Source organism: Eulemur rufifrons, chromosome 7, assembly GCF_041146395.1.
Source record: "Eulemur rufifrons isolate Redbay chromosome 7, OSU_ERuf_1, whole genome shotgun sequence".
Classification (NCBI taxonomy): Eukaryota; Metazoa; Chordata; class Mammalia; order Primates; family Lemuridae; genus Eulemur; species Eulemur rufifrons.
Genome location: NC_090989.1, coordinates 85,094,860 through 85,114,268, shown reverse-complemented (window position 1 = coordinate 85,114,268; position 19,409 = coordinate 85,094,860). Strand labels below are relative to the sequence as shown.

General features: G+C 36.2%; 1 protein-coding gene across 1 annotated transcript in view; it reads right to left on the bottom strand.

Annotated features, from left to right (window-relative positions):
• The window catches only part of TBL1XR1 (TBL1X/Y related 1), a 165,667-nt gene that overhangs the window by 37,389 nt on the left and 108,869 nt on the right, over positions 1–19,409 (bottom strand). Inside the window, exon 4 of the mRNA XM_069472918.1 lies at positions 1,767–1,869. Coding sequence (XP_069329019.1) covers positions 1,767–1,824 — 58 coding nt within the window. The 5' untranslated portion in view covers positions 1,825–1,869. The remainder of the gene's footprint in view (positions 1–1,766; positions 1,870–19,409) is intronic.

The following is a 19,409-nucleotide window of genomic DNA, read 5'->3' as shown; positions in this document are numbered from 1 at the left end:
TCACTATATTTTCTTGTTGCAATATAAAATATCAATTTGTAGACTTCTGTTCAGAAACAGGAAAATTTGCATGCACACTAACACCTCTAAACCGCATCTTGTCCTGTTTCACCCCAGCAAAGACTGACCCACAGGGCGCGCTGCTGAGCTATGTAACTGTTTCTGTCTTTCAAAAACAGCAATTTCATACAGTTCAACCTTAATAGTTGCCTTTACAATAAACCTATAAGCCTTTATGACAATATTTCTCATCTACCAATCCTCCACAATGTCTTTTGCTTCAGTGTCCCAAAGCTTCAAAGCTCTGGCCTAAAAGGTGGTCAAATTCAAAAGCAGAAAGCATAGTTTGCCTATACCCAACAAACTCTTTCCATTTTGGTCAAATTGCTACATAACAATGTCTGAACACATGTTTACATGTTACATATGTAATAATAACTAGTTCACAACTTTTTTAGTTTATTAATCATTTTATCTTCTTCAGAACTTTCTTTGGAATTCCTCTATTAGATCTGCCTTCAGTAACAGTTTACCATTTTAAACAAACAAAACAAGGTCTGTGAATTTCAAAGCTTCACAGGAAATTATTCTCTGTTGGTTGGTTACTTTAGTTATTTCTCTCTCCTTCCCTTCCTGCCCTTGTTGGACTTCATCTTCTCAGCTGTTCTACATCAGAGAGGAGCAGTGATGGTGCTTGGGAAGAGAAAACCCCACTCAAGAGAAAGGCTCAGAATTGCAGTACAGCTGGGAGATGCAAACAATGGGATCTAAGGCCATGTATTCCCTGCATAGCAGAGGATAAAACTACCTATGCCATATAAGAATGATTCAAAAGTCTTAATACCATAAACTGAGGGCTCATTGTCCTGCAAGAGTAGACCTCTATTCTATTCCTTCTGTCGTCGCTCACATGCAACTACCAAAATTATCTTTTTTTTATACTGCACTTCACCTTACTACTAAAACATTAACGACAGTAACTTCAAGGTACAATTTCTAAAATTCAGTCTCTAGACCATGACATTTTCCACCACCCAGTAATTTCATCTGATGTTAGCAATCAGCACTTACCATTGCAATCAATCAGTCACATCCTACGCCCCACCCATACCTAAGATTTCCCTCTTTTACTTTTTTCTTTGCTGAATCAATCCACATTTTCCCTTGCAGCAATCCTTCTATTTTATGACTATACCTCTTTAATCTAGAAAACGCGGATGATCACAATTTACTTAATATTATATTAATTACAAACGACTTTCAATGATTTATATTTGTAATCACCCTCAATACGGTAATAAGAATTCAGGTCAAGGATACACTTAATCAATTGGGATACTACTTATGAAAGCATTTTGAAAAAAATTACTGTTAATTTAGCTTTTGAAATGTTAACTATAATTAGGACGAATAACATTTAATTGAAGATTCTAGATATACATTACAAACTGATGGTATCTGAGAGTTTATATGTTCCTAACTAAACACGTGCAATAATCTCACTTCATAACAAATTATCAAAATGGTCTTTGAACAGTGAAAGCCAAACTGTTTGTTACAATATTTGCCTGAGATAATTCCAACATATTTGAAAGAGTCAGAGAGTTAAACCATGCAGTAAAACATAGCTTTAAAATGGCAGTCCAGACATTAAGGAAACATACAAAGTTCAACAGTTTGGACTGATACAAATTTCAAATGCATAAAAGATTATTTTGAGAATATTAAAATAATTTGAGGCCTATTTACTTTATAAAAGTACTCACCTGACTCTTGCAAGTATCTATATACCAAGAAGTTGACCTCATCACTGCTTATACTCATCTTTATTCCCACTTAAACCATGAGGTCACAACACAGGATATAACCCTAAAAATAAAACAAAGTTAATTAAGTATTTTCTCAGTAAAATATCTTTAAACAAAATGTAAACAATATTGTTAAAACCATTTGATTTTATTAAATGATGTAAAATGAAGGTTCTCTATTGCCTAATAATAATGAACCCTAACAAATAAAGTTACTTCCAATAGTTAAGAAATGATTACACAACCAAAACATGGCTGGTGCTATTTTTCTGCAAGGTAACATACCAGCAAAAATGAATCAAAATTTATAAAAGGGCTTTAGTTAGCAACATATTTTAATGGTTATATCAAATAGCATAAAGAGTTGTTTCTTTTTTCGCCTTAACTGTAAAAAAAAAAATAGTTAAGTTTTAAAAATCAGGAATACTAGTTCTTTAGGTAAAGACTGATTTTAGACCATTAGATGGGGGAAAACTACAAGTCTTCCACTCTGGTTTTGTATGCAAAACTTGGCAGGATTTGAAGTCTCTGTTTTCTCAACATCTAATCTGCAATGTTCAAATCTCAAAAGGCTCTCCTAGGTGTGTATAAGATAGAGAAGCTGGAATAACAGTTTCCAACACTCAAATGATCTTCTCTTACTCAACATACTTAAACCTTGAACACAGAGGGGTAAAAAGAAGAAAACTGAGACATGACTTAAGTATGTCTAATTATACTTTTCTGTTCTCATGTCACCGAAAGCATTTAAAGGGGAGGTCAGGAAACTTTTCTATAAAGAGCCAGACAGTAAAATATTTTAGGCTTTATCAGCCATATAGTCTGTCACACTACTCAACTCTACCATGTGGTGCAAAAGCAACAACACACAATATGTAAACAAATGAGTGTGGCTGTGTTCCAATAAAGCTTTATTTATGGAAACTGAAATTTGAATTTCATGATATTGTTGTATCATACTCTATTAATCTTTTGATTTTTTTTGTTCCCCAAGCACTTGAAAGTATAAAACCTTTCTTTGCTTGTAGTTCTTATAAAAGGATAGCAGGCTGGATTGGGCCTATAGACTGAGGTTTGCTGATTCCTATTTAAAAATTATATGCTAACATCTACTCAGTATAAAGGGGTATCTATTAAATAACACTGTGAATCTATGCTGATTATCCTGCTACTGCTAAGTCATGGATCTCTTTATAATACAGAATTAACAGTATACTTAAAAAACATAAATTGCAAGCATTTGTAAATTTATGTTTACATGTGACTACTATGTGACCGAAACTGCTACTGCCCTAGGTTGTGGGAAAAGTGGTGACTAAATACCCATCAAGGTAGGAAGACAGACAAATAAGGAGGTAGTAACAATTTTCTGGAGGACATGCACGGAGGAAGCCCTAGCTAAATTCAGTAGTCTAGGACTACATCTTAGAAGAAGTGCTGCTGGTATTCAGACTGCAATGGGAGAAGGAAGGGCCTGAGAAGATGGGTGCTTTGGGGGCGGAGGCAGGGAACAGATGCAGCGCAGGGAACAGTAACAATCAGTGGAAGGGCTGGGTGAGTAGAGGCAAGACCCAAAGGCAGCCTGAAATACTGGTAAAAACCATATTATGGGGGGTCTTGAAAGCAGCACTAAGAGAAAACAAATACTTTAAACAGTTTTTGGCAGAACAAGAGGAAAACCAGATTTACATTTTTAAGTCATGACCCTGGTTCTGATGTAAAGAATATATAGTAAGGAAAATGGACTGGAATAGGGAGGCAAATTAGGAAGATGTTGCAGTGATCCATGAGAAGACTAAAAACTGGACTGGTAGAGCAGAGCTAGGACAGTACTGGGATTCCAAAAATATTTACAAAGTAGACTCAATGGCAATTGACTGGACTGCAGGGTTAAGGAAAAGGAAAGAATCAAAGGTTTCTTTTTGGACAATTGGATGGGCACTGCCGTTTACTTAGATGTGAAACCACAGAGAAAGAGTAATAACTATCTTCATGTAAAGAAACAGGTACCTCCCAAAAAATCAATTCACACAGTTACTATTAATTTTCTGTAACCTGAATGTTCAATATATGCCTAACAAAATGCTAAAGGTAAAGACTCCTTTGCTGATTTTGGCCCAGGACATCTTATCTGGATGTCTCTGTAGTACATCAGACGATAAGTGCTCTGGAGGATACTTTGCTCAGTTTTATCTTAACCCTCAGGAATGCGCAGTATTGTGCTCAGCACACATAGTAGGCACTCAGCCAATTCTGAAAGCCTGCTTAACTGAATAATTTTAAAAACAAACCAACCAACTCCATCCTTTATAAAATTACAAGAAATAAAATCAAAATTTGGCCAATTATGGACATATTTGTCAGGGGAACAATTAGTGATTATTTTTAGGATTTCCAAAAATGAGATGGGCTAGGTGGAATCCAAGTGAGATAGACTGCCAAAGAAAACAGATTTAAGTATTCTCTTCCCCTAATTTATTATTCAGCACAACATGTGGATAATGAACAGTGCACTAAAGAAGTATCCAAGATACAAAGATCTTCAAAATGCCCGGTTCTGATAAGCAAAGGCCATCAATATTCCAACTTAAAGTAGTAATCCATGGTGCTTCAGCATCCCGTAATGTGTTCCAGGGCAAAAAAATAAAAAAATAAAAATGATACAAATTATTATACATAAAAATTCTAATACTTATTGCTGTTATTTTTTTAAAGTCATAACAAAAATACTGAATAAGCAGAGCAAGAAAGTTCTTATTTGTTCAGATAGCTATGAACTGATGGTTCAAATGATCATAGTGCTGTATCAGTTTCTGGCAATCAAAAATACATTTTTTAAGGGAAAAGACCTTACGGTTCCATTTCTAAAACATCTTAAAAGCCTATGTGCCAAAGAGCAAAATTAGAGAAAATACCACTACTTCATTAGTGGACTTAATATGACTTTGCAGAACTTGTCCATTTTGGTTTGTTTATATAGCCCATGTGAGTCGTCTAAGATGTATCACCTGCCCTATATGCAGACTAGATTAACTGTGGTATCTTTCAGAACAACTCTTTTTAAACTAGGTCACAAACAACAATGAAGACACTCATCTGATCTTTTACACTATTACCCTGCACCAGCAGTCCCCAACCTTTTGGGCACCAGGGACCAGTTTCACAGAAGACAATTTTTCCGCACACCAGGGTCGGGGAGATGCTTTCAGGATGATTCAAACACATCACATTTATTGTGCAGTCAAAATTCTCTGCTAATGATAATCTGTATTTGCAGCTGCTCCCTGGTGCTAGCAGCTCCATCTCAGATCATCAGGCATTAGATTCTCATAAGGAGCACGCAACCTAGATCCCTCGTAAGCGCAGTTTACAGTAGGGTTCATGCTCCTATAAGAATCTACTGCCCTGATCTGAAAGGAGGTGGAGCTTATGTGGTGATGTGGCAAGTGATGGGGAGTGGCTGTAAATACCAATGAAGCTTTGCTCACTTGCCTGCCTGCCCCTCACCTCCTGCTGTGCGGCCTAGTTCCTAAGAGGCCACAGACCATGCTGGTCCTGGCTCAGAGGTTGGGGACCACAGCCCTGTATCACCCAGGTGGCAGGCCTGGTGAAGGGAGTATTAGTCCTCCTCAAGGAGCTTATAGGCTATTAAACAAACAGGATATTCAAAATAAACTAACCCTTCCTAAATTCACGAAAAGGATTTATTTGCATATTGTGTCTTACTTATATAGTAAAAAACTGAGTTCCCCCCCAAATTAGCTATCATTGTACTTTTCTATCCTAACTCACAGAAACAGCTTTTATACTCACAAAAGCTTTTATTTAAAACTCCAATCAGTTATAGGCAATCAATTACTTAATTTAATCCAGAGCTATAGTAAAGTAACCAAAATCAAATACAAAATTATAGTCTTAGTATTTAGCCAAGTGGTTATATTCAAAAGTACACTTGGTATTTTAAATGTTCACTATCAAATATCATTTTACAGCATGATTTTACAGATAATAATTTAGCAAGTATTATAAAAATATAGGACTATTGAAGCAATTCAGCTATGATTCATTCATTCAACTGGATTATGTATAGTATCACATACATAGGCTGAAACTGAGTTCAGCCTATACACAGTGGACTACTGTTCCAAATACTTAATCATCTCCCAGTTTCTTCTTTTACACAACTTCAGTATTTCAGACTTCAGCTTCAACCAAGACAGATATATTCTTTTTCTGTTTGCACCCCCCGTCCCAATATTCTTTTCTGATCCCATTCCTAAAGCATGCCAGGGCCAAATTATGATACTAGATTACATTTTTTAAAATATAAATGACTAAAAAAACAGTGAAAGAGTTATGGACAGAGAAAAAGAAATAAGATTGTCTTTTCAAATCTCCTACCTACAGCACACTATTAAGAGATCTGGAAAGGCTTTGCATGAGCTAAACTTAAATTTATAATCAAAATTACTTTATCTTACAAAAATAATTTAGTCCAAAATGTATAGTGGCAACATATTATCACATAATAAATGTATTAAATTCTTGTTCCACATTTAGATGATTCTAAATTTTCATTATTCTAAAACTGCCATAAGAATATTTATGCTTAAATATGTTTTTCTTCCATTTCTTTTTGTTGGTATGCATTTATGAATATTCCTCAAGATCAGGAAAAGTTCATACAAGTAAATTACTGGATCAAACCATGTAGAAGAATGGCTATATTTTGATTCTTAATGAATATCGACAAATTGGGTTCACTCCTGTTTTAAAACAAGAAAATGACTAAAGTTAGTGACAGGCTACAGCTGGAGAAATAAGAAGGAGAGGGGGGAAAAAGTCACAGATACTTCCAACTGTTTCCAGACTACATAGTAGGAATAAGTGCCCACAGAAGTGGGTGCCTAGAGAGCATAGCCCTCTGGGGTGTCACCCTTTGCAGATACTGAACTAGGGGTAAAGGAAGGACACCCCTGTAGAGAAGCTCCAGAGGAGTTACAATGGCACCATTCACGGCTCATGGAGAGTGTTACCTCTGGTTCTGTTCCCTTCATATAGGAAGATCAAATTTCTAGTTACTTGTATTACTTTGGGGTGATGAAACCAATCCAAACAAATACTGATTAGATGCCTTTGCTAGGAGGCAAGTGAAAAGGAAACACTACAATGATCATACAATGAGCAAAGATGGGGGGGGGAAATGCAATGCTCCACTACTTTTCTGACCAATTTTTATTGCATCCACTCAGTCAAAACTATGATTGAGCATTTCCAGTGCAGCTGGGTAGTAAGACCCGTCCTGAAAACACAGCTAAACAAAGTAGACTAGGACCAGAACCTTATGACGTTATAGGTTGTTGGAGAGAAAGGCAACAATTACAACTTGGATAAGAAAAGGTACGGCAAACTATGAGAGTCTATAGCCTAAACCTGAAGGTAACAAGTAGGTAAAGGATATAAAATGTGGGTGGCTTATGTACTTCTTTAACAGGCACAGTGTTGGAGGAGCTAATTTTCTCCTTAATTCAAAATTTCTGAAGTGTACCAAGTTACCTTTGCTTCTATCTGTGTGCACACTGTTTCTCATTAATCTGAATGTTAAGGAAAACAAAGCGGAAGTATATTCCCATTTACTGAATACCTGCTACATGCTTTGTCTGGGGCTAGACCTTATACACACTATTTAATTTCCTCTTCATTATTATTTCCTCATTTTAATGTGACAACACTGCAATATGAGAATAACATTTCTGTGTATAGATCTATATATTCACAAATGTTGTTCAAATACTGAACTTTGACGATTTCTCAGTACAGGGGGAAAAAAACAATGAAATGAACATAAAGAATCAAAATTCTCTAAAACAATAGAATTGGAATGTTCCTAACGCAAAAAAAAAATGTATATGCCCGAGGTGATGGATACCTCAATTACCCTGATTTGATTAATTCACACTGTATGACTATCAAAACATCCCATGTACCCAATAAAGATAAACTATAATGTACCCATAATTAAAAATGAAAATAAAAAAATTTTTTAAGAGAATGAAAATTCTGGCCGGGCGCGGTGGCTCACGCCTGTAATCCTAGCACTCTGGGAGGCCGAGGTGGGCGGATCGTTTGAGCTCAGGAGTTCGAGACCAGCCTGAGCAAGAGCGAGACCCCACCTCTACTAAAAAAAAATAGAAAGAAATTATATGGACAGCTAAAAATATATATAGAAAAAATTAGCCGGGCATGGTGGCACATGCCTGTAGTCCCAGCTACTCGGGAGGCTGAGACAGGAGGATCGCTTGAGCTCAGGAGTTTGAGGTTGCTGTGAGCTAGGCTGACGCCACGGCACTCACTCTAGCCTGGGCAACAGAGTGAGACTCTGTCTCAAAAAAAAAAAAAAAAAAAAAAGAGAATGAAAATTCTTAGCACTACAAGGTCCCGTTACTAATTCTAAGTCATGATATATGTTGCCAAGGCCTCATGAACAGTGCATGCCGTAGTTTACATGAACTATAATAGAAATGGTGATCCTAAAGGTCACCCAGCCTCTACTATCACCCACAGAACACTACAATGCCCACTAAAGAACAGCTATCTAAACTCACATGGAATCATCTATTAAAATTACATTGTTTTGTTTTTTGGATGTGAGTTTTTAAACTGCTGTGAGACAAAGTAACAGTTCATCTGCTGTCATGTTGCCCACTAGGTTATCATAGGCAACTCCGTCCAATTGTCTTGAAACGAAGACCCACTGTGATCACTTCAGAATGTGACTGTATTTGGAAACGAGGCCTTTAAAAAGGTGATGAAATTGAAATGAGGTCATTAGGGTGGGCACTAATCCAATATGACTAGTGCCCTTATAAAAAGTGGAAGGACACCAGGGATACATGAACACAGGAAAGGCCACGTGAGGACACAGTGAGAAGATGGCCATCTGCAAGCCATGGAGAGTGGTCTCAAAGAAACCAATTCTGGCAACACCTTAATCTTGGACTCCTAGCATCCAGAACTATAAGAAAATAGATTACTGTTGTTTAAGCCACCCAGTCTGTGGTATTTTGTTATGGCAGCCCTAGCAAACATACATATCTACCATCACAAATTCTTAAAACTCTGTGTAATCATTCATTTGATACCTTTAAATTTATAGATGTTAAATTCACAATTGCTAGGATCTGCCTTTTTGAAAACCTGACTCTATCTTTAGAAACCTATGCTGTCCTTCTAGAATTATCCAAGACAAGGAGATTAACATGATACATTAACATTTATAATCATCTGCCTACCAATGCCCCTTTCCTTCTAATAAAACACTCTCAGAAGCAGCACCAAAAAATGCTTTACCTTAATTCACCCTCTCATTAAAAATAATAATTAAAATCCTACCAGTGTTAGGTAATGCCACTTTTGTGTGTATGAGATATACTGAAGAAAGGTAAATTTTAAGATACAGTTTTAATGTCTTCAGCAACACAGCTTAAGATGTGACTAAATTAAGATGTTATTAGACTAAATGAAAACATGTTTACCAAAATATATTTGTAAACTGTAATGCAACATGAAAATTTAGATATAATCATATGGATAATCTTGAGAAGAAATACTAAGCTCTAAATGAAATGCATACTTCAGGCTTATTTTAATGCAAAAAACAAACAAAAACCCACTGCAACAAAATTAAATCAGTTTAGATTTCTTAAAGCATTAATGACAACAGCATATTTACTTTTTCATTTATATTATCCTTGAAAACTACAACTATAGTTTATTTGCAAATATTTTAAGGATATTTTTTCATGGCTGCCGTAATAGTATGTCCAAAGGAAAGCAAAGCAGTGTATTTTCCTTGAAAAAAACAAAAACTCTACCACTCTTATCATCAGGATACATGCTAAGTTTAAACCATATTTTTAAAGGCTCAATCTCATGAAATGTTATTTTATTCACACTATCAAAATGGTGAAAATGGAGATTTTTTACAAGATATCTTTATTAATTTGAATACAATGTCCCACTGAAAAGTCTATAGTGGTCCCCCCCCCCCAAAAAAAGAAACAAATGCAGGTTTAAAAAAACAAAACAAGGCCGGGCGCGGTGGCTCACGCCTGTAATCCTAGCACTCTGGGAGGCCGAGGTGGGTGGATCGTTTGAGCTCAGGAGTTCGAGACCAGCCTGAGCAAGAGCGAGACCCCATCTCTACTAAAAATAGAAAGAAATTATATGGACAGCTAAAAATATATATAGAAAAAAATTAGCCGGGCATGGTGGTGCATGCCTGTAGTCCCAACTACTCGGGAGGCTGAGACAGGAGGATCCCTTGAGCTCAGGAGTTTGAGGTTGCTGTGAGCTAGGCTGACGCCACGGCACTCACTCTAGCCTGGGCAACAAAGTGAGACTCTGTCTCAAAAAAAAAAAAAAATAAATAAATAAAATAAAAAAATAAAAACAAAACAAAAAACAAAAGGTAGACATGATAGTTTGTGAAGAGAAATCAACATGCATTGATGCTGACTTTACCTTCCAAGTTTGACACATGAGCATCTTCCAAGGCAAGTTTCTTAAAAGTGTACTTGGCAATGTATACATTTTATATAAAGGGCAATCTCTTTTTTCAGTTATAGGCAATTTTGGTGATATAAGATCCTCTGGGTGGGGGTGGGGTGTTGGAGGTTGTAGTTTGGTGAACAGATTAATGGTCAACAAGTTCCAAAATTGGTGAATCTTAAGAAACCAAAGTATAATTATAACTTAGAAGTGATAAACATCTAAATTACTTTTCCTTTCCTTCCCTTTTTCATTGGAATCCAGAGCTCTCAGATGTAAATTAAAGAAAACAAGATAGGTAAGATCTCAGGTAGCCTATATGATTTTAGATAAGTGATGTGAATCTTCTAGGCCTTTGTTTCTTCATCTATAAAATGAGAAAACTGAATTAGGTGGTCTCTTCCACTTCTAAACATCAAGGATTCAAGTCAGTATAAGTTATAGGGTTTTATACAGGAAACTGGAAGCTCATTTAATAAAGCATTTTTATAGACCTACAAAATACATTAGATCAAAAAATGGTCAGATCTTAGATGGGTATTTCCAGGTATTAGGGAAAGGCAAACAAATAAGTCTATCTCATTAAGAAACATTTAAGTACCTACTGCACATGATGCTTACTAAAATCTACTATATTTATAAACACTGACTTGTATAAAGACATAGAAAAATGGTACACTAAACCAATTATTCATTAGTAACTGAGATGTCTGTCAATTGTTTCAATTGTGATCTAAACCAAGGGGTCAGGATGTGTCTAATACAACCTGTCACCTATTTTTTGTACAGCCCACAAGGTAAGAATAGTTTTCACAGAACACTTTTTTAAAAAAAATTTGCCATTGATCTGATGATGGAACACTAGCTTGAAATCTCAATTAAGCAATTTCAGAATATCAACAATGCTCTCTACACTGACAGCAGTAAACTAGCATCCATTATGTGATGAGCCAACTTTGATTTAAGTCCAAATGACGTTAGCTATAGCCTTAATTCTTTTGATACCCAAAAGACCTCTTATGAGCTGCCTCATAGTCCGTAGATGTTGACTTCATCTTCCTAAACATATAAAAGAGTGATTGTTTATACAGATGATATCTAAGATCCTTTTAAAATATAAAACTATAGTATTCCAGGAAGAACTTAATGAATATGTACTGAATAACTGAATAAATTATAGCCAAGTTATATCAACTTGGGGGGACAAAGAAGGACAAGAAATGAAAACACTAAAGGAACAGAAGATAAGTCATACTTCTGCGTCCGTCTTTCCAATGACTGAGCAGTAATCAGTCACAGCACTTAAGGCAAATCAATGTCAGTCTGGGAAAGAATTAGAGAAAGTCAGTATGAAAAATAAAAATCAAGAAGCTTGCTCCCCTCCCACTAGCATGAAAAATTCTGAATGTAAGTTAGCATTAGAAAGCTAATGAAACCTTCTCAATTATAAAACAAACTGACTGGCTTTGGAACAGACATAAGAATCTTAAAGACTGGAACACATGCTAAAGCTTTAAAAGGGCAGTCAGTTACCAGAATGGATGGAAAAACTTCACTTAAAACTTTAATAATATAGGAAGAATAAAGAGAACAGGGTACTGGGTATAACTAGCTAACAGAGTAATAAGTACTACCTATAATATTATTTACGAAACAATTTATTGGATAAGAAGGTATGGTTATTCCTTGGTTCTTCGTGAGGGGGGAGTCTAAGTAAATCAAAACAAAGCATTTATGGATTGCTTAAACTCAGTAAATTCTTTGGAAGGCCAAAAGAGAGAATGTGCAAAAGACTGTTCCAGTATCAGAAATAAGCGACTCACATAGATCAAACATCTAAGTATAAGTAAAAAGAAAATCGTAAAGAAAAGATCAAAATTCATCCCGATGGGCAATAAATGCTTGTTCAAATCAAGTGAAGACTTAAACCAAGTTTAGTAGTCAGAAGATAGACTGACACATGGATGTATACACAAACACAACCCAGCTACTGGTAAATCTGGAAGACAAGGGGCAAAAGAAAACAGAGCAGAGATTAATACACATAAATTGGAGTAGGCTTCCAACTTTTATTAAAAACCAGAAATCCACCATGAAAGTCTCACAGGTCAACTTCACAGTGAGAGAAAACAGCTGGCAGTACTGTTGCGTAAAATTTGCTGTTTAAAAAACAAGCAAACAAAAAAGCCCTGAGAGGAACAACACAAATACATCACTTTATAACTGCAAAGATAGATTTTTAATAAAATAGTATCATCTTAAAAGATACTTTCTTTTCACTTCATACTAAGTATACTTCCACTGTTAAGGCTGCTCAAGGTGCTCAAAACTTAAAATCAGATTTGGTGTAGTATCAAAGAATACCCAAATTTATCTGAAAAACAAATTTTTATTTTGATTTGGAAAATTTCCAACTATTATCTTCATAAGGCCAGATTTTTTTCATGTATTTCAACTACAACAATGTATCTCGGTGCATAAATGCAGATACAGATGTGAGAATACAGCTGTCTTTTATTAAGCAAGAGGGTTTTTTTGGGTTTTGGTCAGGGGATAAGGGGTGGGGAGAGATAGGGTCTCTATCACCTGGGCTAGAGTGCAGTGGTGTCATCATAAATCACTGCAACCTCAAACTCCTGGGCTCAAGCGATCCTCCTGCCTCAGCCTCCGGAGTAGCTGCGACTACAGGCATGTGCTACCACACCCAACTAACTTTTGTATTTTTTTGCAGTGACAGTGTCTCACTCTTGCTCAAACTGGTCTAGAACTCCTGGCCTTGAGCAGTCTTCCTGCCTCACCATTCTCACTCGGCCAAGCTAGAAATAAACAGAGATTTGCAAAAAGGTATAAACAATGCCACTCTTGTCATTAAATATTTTGTCTTGGGAAATACTTAGTTTTCATAAAAATACATGATTTGTGTTAACGTTATGGATAGGTTTTGTTATTGTTATGTTAATATGCATGAGTAACAGAAAATTTCACAGCTTTAATATCTAATGCAGTAAATATCCGTAACTATAAACACATAAACAAAAGCTCTTTGGGATCATTAATAAATTAACATCATTAACAGGACCCTAAGACCAAAATGTCTGAGACCTGTTAGCAGAAACATTGATTCCCTCTTGGCAACATTGGTGATAATCTTTTTGTCAAAGTTAAAGAGTTTTTCCTGGCAAAGTTGGGAAGCAGGTTCCTTAGGTCATAGTATTGTTCAGATCTTAACATGACCTAAATCTTTAATTTGGTTTCTGTTGTGTTCATGTTGGAATACATGTTAGCAATCCAATAAACTTATGCTTATTAAACAAAAAGGTATTTAAAGCCATAAACATTAGCATACCAAAGTTCTACTTTTGATAAAATATATGGCATCTACTAACTTTAAAACACTATCAGGAGCGAAAGTTATAAATTTTCTGAGACTATACCTTTGTAAATGAACTTCTTTCCAAATACACCCACTGGATTCAATCATTTTACTCAAATTTAGTTTTTCTATCATGCATTTAATAAATACCCTACCCAGTACTATACTATATGCCTGCCACTGTTCTAGGCCCTGAACACTGTAACAGTATAGAAACAGAGTAATATAAAAGAATTATTGTGAACAGTAGGTTTCACAGTCACATTCAGACTGCATCCCATTTCCTACCAATTCTAACATAAAAAAAACTGTAGAAAAGGTGTGGAAGCTGCAGTAAAGAAGCACTGGCGCCACAACAAACTTCTTTCTCTTCTGGTGGGATTCATATCATCTTTTTTTTGCCCAGACTCATCATTTGTGTTGTGATAAGGTTCCAAAGGGTCACAATTCCTTTCCCACCAACTGAAACTTGAAACTGGTTTATCTCTCTCTCTCTCTCTCTGTCTCTCTTCACAGTCTTTATTTCCCAAAGAGAACACATTCAAGACTATGAGCACTGGTAGCCTTCTTTACCATATATGGCAACAAAGAATGCAGGACTTTGGTACTGTAGAATTGATTTGTCATATAATCAACCTGTTAGCTACATGAGAAATAAAGGGAGAGGGGCTACCTAAGCAACAGATTTGAAATTCTTTATAGACAGATTTCCAGGTTACACCTAGTCCAATTTCCATACCTGCCCCTGTGTACCCTGAGAACACATAAGAAGGAACAGCAGAGATGCAGGGAGTGAGAGAGATCTAGGGAACAGAGAGGTTTTAATACATGTGTTTAACAATGGCAAAAAACTAGTTAGTCCATAGTCACACCACTACTCCTGACCACATGAATAACTGCTGTGGATATATAAGATTTTCAAAAGCGTAAGATGACAAGGCTTTCCTTCTTTTCAAAATCCTTGTATCTGAACCATTATCACTCTGTTGGTAGTGGGAAGCCTAAGCCTAGGCAGAATGGTAAGCATAGCTCTTCCTACCATCTCTTATCACCCCTTTCCCTAGACGAGTTCCCCTACCAACCACCCCAGTATTTCACACTATTCTACCAATGAAACACTCTGCCTTAACAACTTCCTCCTCCTCTCCTTTTCCTGAACACCAACTCTGACGACCCCCATACCATAACACCAGCTGAGCCTGATGACCTCTTCAACAGTACTTGTCTTGCAAGTTTTCTATACTACCTCTCACCACCAATAAATACACTTCATTCCTTAAACCCAGGTAGATAACAAGCTTGACAACCTGATGTAACAAAATGCTAACAAATAAAAACAGCTAATGTTTTGCTTTCCAAGGAACTGATATTGCAACAAAGATATAAATACATTTTCTTAACTCAATGTTTCTCAAACTTGAGTAATATTAAGTACCTTTTGAAAACAAACTGGTCCTAAAAGTTAACTTACCTTAATTTAGCATAATACTGCCCAAATTAATATAAATATAAAACCAAGCATCATCCTTATCTTATAGTACTTACATTATGAAATGAAAACAAATTCACCTATCAATGACCAGGCGTTTCATTGTCTATTGCCAACTACAGGATTAAAATCAACACACAAAGCTGGGGATAGTGGCTCATACTTGTAATCCTAGCACTCTGGGAGGCCGAGATGGGAGGATCAGTTGAGCTCAAGAGTTCAAGACCAGTCTGAGCAAGAGCCAGACTCTGTCTATACTAAAAATAGAAAAAAAAAAATAGTGGGGCACAGTAGCACATGCCTGTAGTCTCAGCTACTCAGGAGGCTGAGGCAGGAGAATCACTGGAGTCCAGGAGTTTGAAGTTGCAGTGAGCTATGATGAAGCCACTGCACTCTAGCCAGGGTGACAGAGTGAGACTCTGTTTCAAAAACAAACAAAAAAATCAACATACATAGTTGTATTTTGTTACAAAGTGGCCACCCAGATGATCTAAAATGTGCCATTTGTATTATTTTTAGATTACCACATACTCACCACCCCCCCAAAATAACCCACAATTTAGAACTTCTCATGAGGAGATTGGTAATCCAGGATACATTCACAGACGTTGCATGTCCCTCACTTTGTTATCTAACGATGGGGAAAAAGTTATATAAAGTAGGAGACCTGAAGACAAAAAAGAAAGGTTTGAGAAGGTAGACATTTTCGGGTTCTTCAGTTTATCATTCCTAATACAACCCTGCAAGAGAATGGCCAGTAATGATTTAAATAATTAAACTACTTTTATATTTAATAAAGCAAAAATATATTTTAATAAAAATGTTAGTTTTTCATTTACTTGCAATTTATGTAACGCTAATAATTCATCCTTTGAAAGCAGATATGCATATATAACTTAGAAATTTTAAAAATTTGTTCAGTGTTTTAATACAAATAAGATCTCTCAGAGCAACCTTATAAATGTTTCATTATATATGAAGATTAATATAATCACATGTCTAGCCAGGCTGGCAAGAACAGAAAAGAAAACATGCAGCAATTTAAAAAAAAAATCATGGTAGGCCAAGACATAAATGAGTTTGGGGGTGGGAGGATGCCACCAAGAGGCTAATAAAAGTTAAATGAACACAATGTTTTGTGCAGGAAGAAGTGGGAGATTATTTGATTAAGCTGGAAAGCTTAGCCCAGTGGTTCCTCAAAATTTGCTGCACATTAGAATCACCTGGGGAGCTTTTAAAAATACTGATGCCATGACATACTGTGTACTAATTAAACCAAAATCTCTGGATATGGAAGCTCAACAACAGTATTTTTTAAAGATTCAAAGGTCAATACAGTGCACAACACAGTTTAGGAATCTGTGGTTTATCCAACTAAAAACATTCTGATAATCTGTACAAAACGTGATGATTTAAGAGAAACAGTTCTTCAGACCACAAAGTATTCTCAAAATCCTTATGTCCTTCTGCATCAGTTTCCTGGCTGGCTTAAAACAACAGAAATTTATTTTCTCACAATTCTAGTGGCCAGAAGTCTGAAATGAACTGTGTTATTAGCAGGGCCATCCTCCCTCCACCGCCTCTAGAAAAGAATCATTCCATTCATCTTCCAGCTTCTGTATCCCCAGGCTTTCCTTGGCTTACAGTAGCAAAATTTCAATCTCTGCATCCATCTTCACATGGCCAATTTCCCTCTGTGTCTGAGTCTCCACATGGCACTCTCCTCTCTGTGTCTGTGTCCAAATTTCTATTTATAAAAACATCAGTCATATTGGAATAGGGCCCACTCTAATAACTTCATCTTAACTTGATTATATCTGCAAATATCCTATTTCCAACTCTGGTCACATTCAGGGGGTTAGAACCTCAACATATCTTTTGGGGGATACAATTCAATCCAGATACCTTCTAACTTTCAAAACTTCCCTATTCATCCACTATAAAACTTAGTGTTATGTGCTTTAATACAGAAAGAACTCAAGTACACATCACCTTTTCAGAGCTGGAAAGGACAACAGATTTGAAGCTGTGATTTCCAGTCTATTATAAATAGATTACATCCTCTTGCACCTCCTCAACAGCTAGACTATCCCCTTATTATATAGTAAAGGTTAAAAAATAAGCTGTCTTCAACCTAGTTTCTTCTTGCTTTTGCTGCCAAACTTCTACTTCAAGGCACTCCTCTAGAAAAGTTCCACATTTTTGGCTTGGCCATAAAGGCAATCATAATACAGCAACCTGTAGTTGCACCTGTTTCCTAGGGATGCCGCAACAATGTATCATAAAATAAAGGAGTTAACAGAAACTTACTGTCTCATAGTTCTGGAAGCCAGAGGTCTGAAATCAAGGTATTGGCAAGGTCATGCTTCCTCTCACAGTGTTAAGGAAGAATCTGTCTGTCCCAGTTCCCTCTCCTAGCTTCCTTGGTGTCTTCTGTCCATTTGGGCTGCTACAATAAAATACCTTAAAGCTGGGTAATTATAAGCAAGAGAATTTTACTTCTCACAGTTCTGGAGGCTGGGCTATTGAAGATTAAGGCACCAGCAGGTATCGTATCTGGTGAGGGATCTCTGCTTCGTAGATGTTGCCTTCTGGCTGCATGCTCATATGGAACAAGGAGCTGGGGAGCTCTCTTCAACCTCTTTTACATGGCTACTAATCCCCTTCATTTGCTGACTTCCCAAAATGCCTCACCTCTTAATACCACTATAATGGGGATCAAGTTCCAGCATGAATTTTGGAAGAACATATTTAGACCATAGCCCTTGGCTTGTAGACGGATTACTCTAGATACCTTACCATGTTCTCTGTGTCTCTTCATACTGTTTTCCCTCTATGTCTGTGTCCAAATTTCCTCTTTAATAAGGATACCAGTCATACTGTATTAGGGCCTACCCTAATGACCTCATTTTAACTTATACTTCTGTAAAGACCCTATTTCCATACAAGATTACATTCTGAGGTACCAGAGGTTAGGACTTCAACGTATAAATTTTGAGGGACACAATTCAACTCTTTAATAGTCACTAAGCTGAGAAAGCCCAGGAAGGGTTAACAAATGCTTTTTCCCCCTTAACCTTCAGTTATCTGTCTAGCTTGGTTTGCAGATAATCCCTTTAAAACAAAACAAAACAAAAAAACAACAAAGCTAGCACTAACTATGGTAACTATGATGGCATCAACACATGAGAACAATCAATTTAAGAGGCTTTATTAGTCAAATGTATTACTGTTCAAATTTAATCATTCATTTCTTTTCCTGCTATAGAGTTTTTTATCCCCACCCTCAACAACTTGGACCTTGAGTATGTGACATGCTTTGGCCAATGGAATTTGTGTAGATGTGATAAACACCATACCCAGTCACAAGATTTAACAGACATTACAAGCGTCTGCCAACTCTCCTGCTCTTATCTTCTGTCACAAGAATGACTATGTCCTACATGGGGCCTGCTCCAACAGTCTGGATCCCCAAATGAGCACACACGTGGAACAGAGCCACAGTGAACCCACATTGTCTACACATAAAATGAATGACAAGGAAACCTTTATTATTGTAAACCAGTGAAATTGTCTGTTATCATAACAAATATATATATGTATATCTTAAGACAGTATTTTGACTGTATACATCCCTAGGGGATAGAATCTAAGGACAAAAAAGAACCACAAAGAAATTTTAAACTTCTTTCAGTAAGCTTAGTAGTTTTATTAGTATTAACTTAAAACTTTTTATAAATACAAGTAAAACAGGTAAGAAATTTGTTAGATGAATTATAAAACAAAATTTTCAGAAAGGAAATATATATACAAATACAAAAGAAGAAAAACCTTTTCATCTTTTCCTCAAAGCTGGTTACATCTGAAGCATATAGAGCAACATGTTAAGGAGTATGAGAAGTGAGAGGCTGAATGTGCCACACTATCCTAGAACAATTTTTCTTGGCAGTAAGTTTGATCATTGTACTTTTATTCGAAAATTTGTATGTTATGGAACTGAATGCAAAAAATCAAATTAAAATTATTTTAATGCGTATAATACATTAATATGTCAATAAAATTCACATAATATAAATGAAGCTTTAAAACTATTAATGTCTTCTTACATGTGAATGGAAATATAAGTAGGAACTTGTGATTTATTTTTCGCTTACTGAAAATATGCATTACCTAGTTCTAAAAAGGCCTA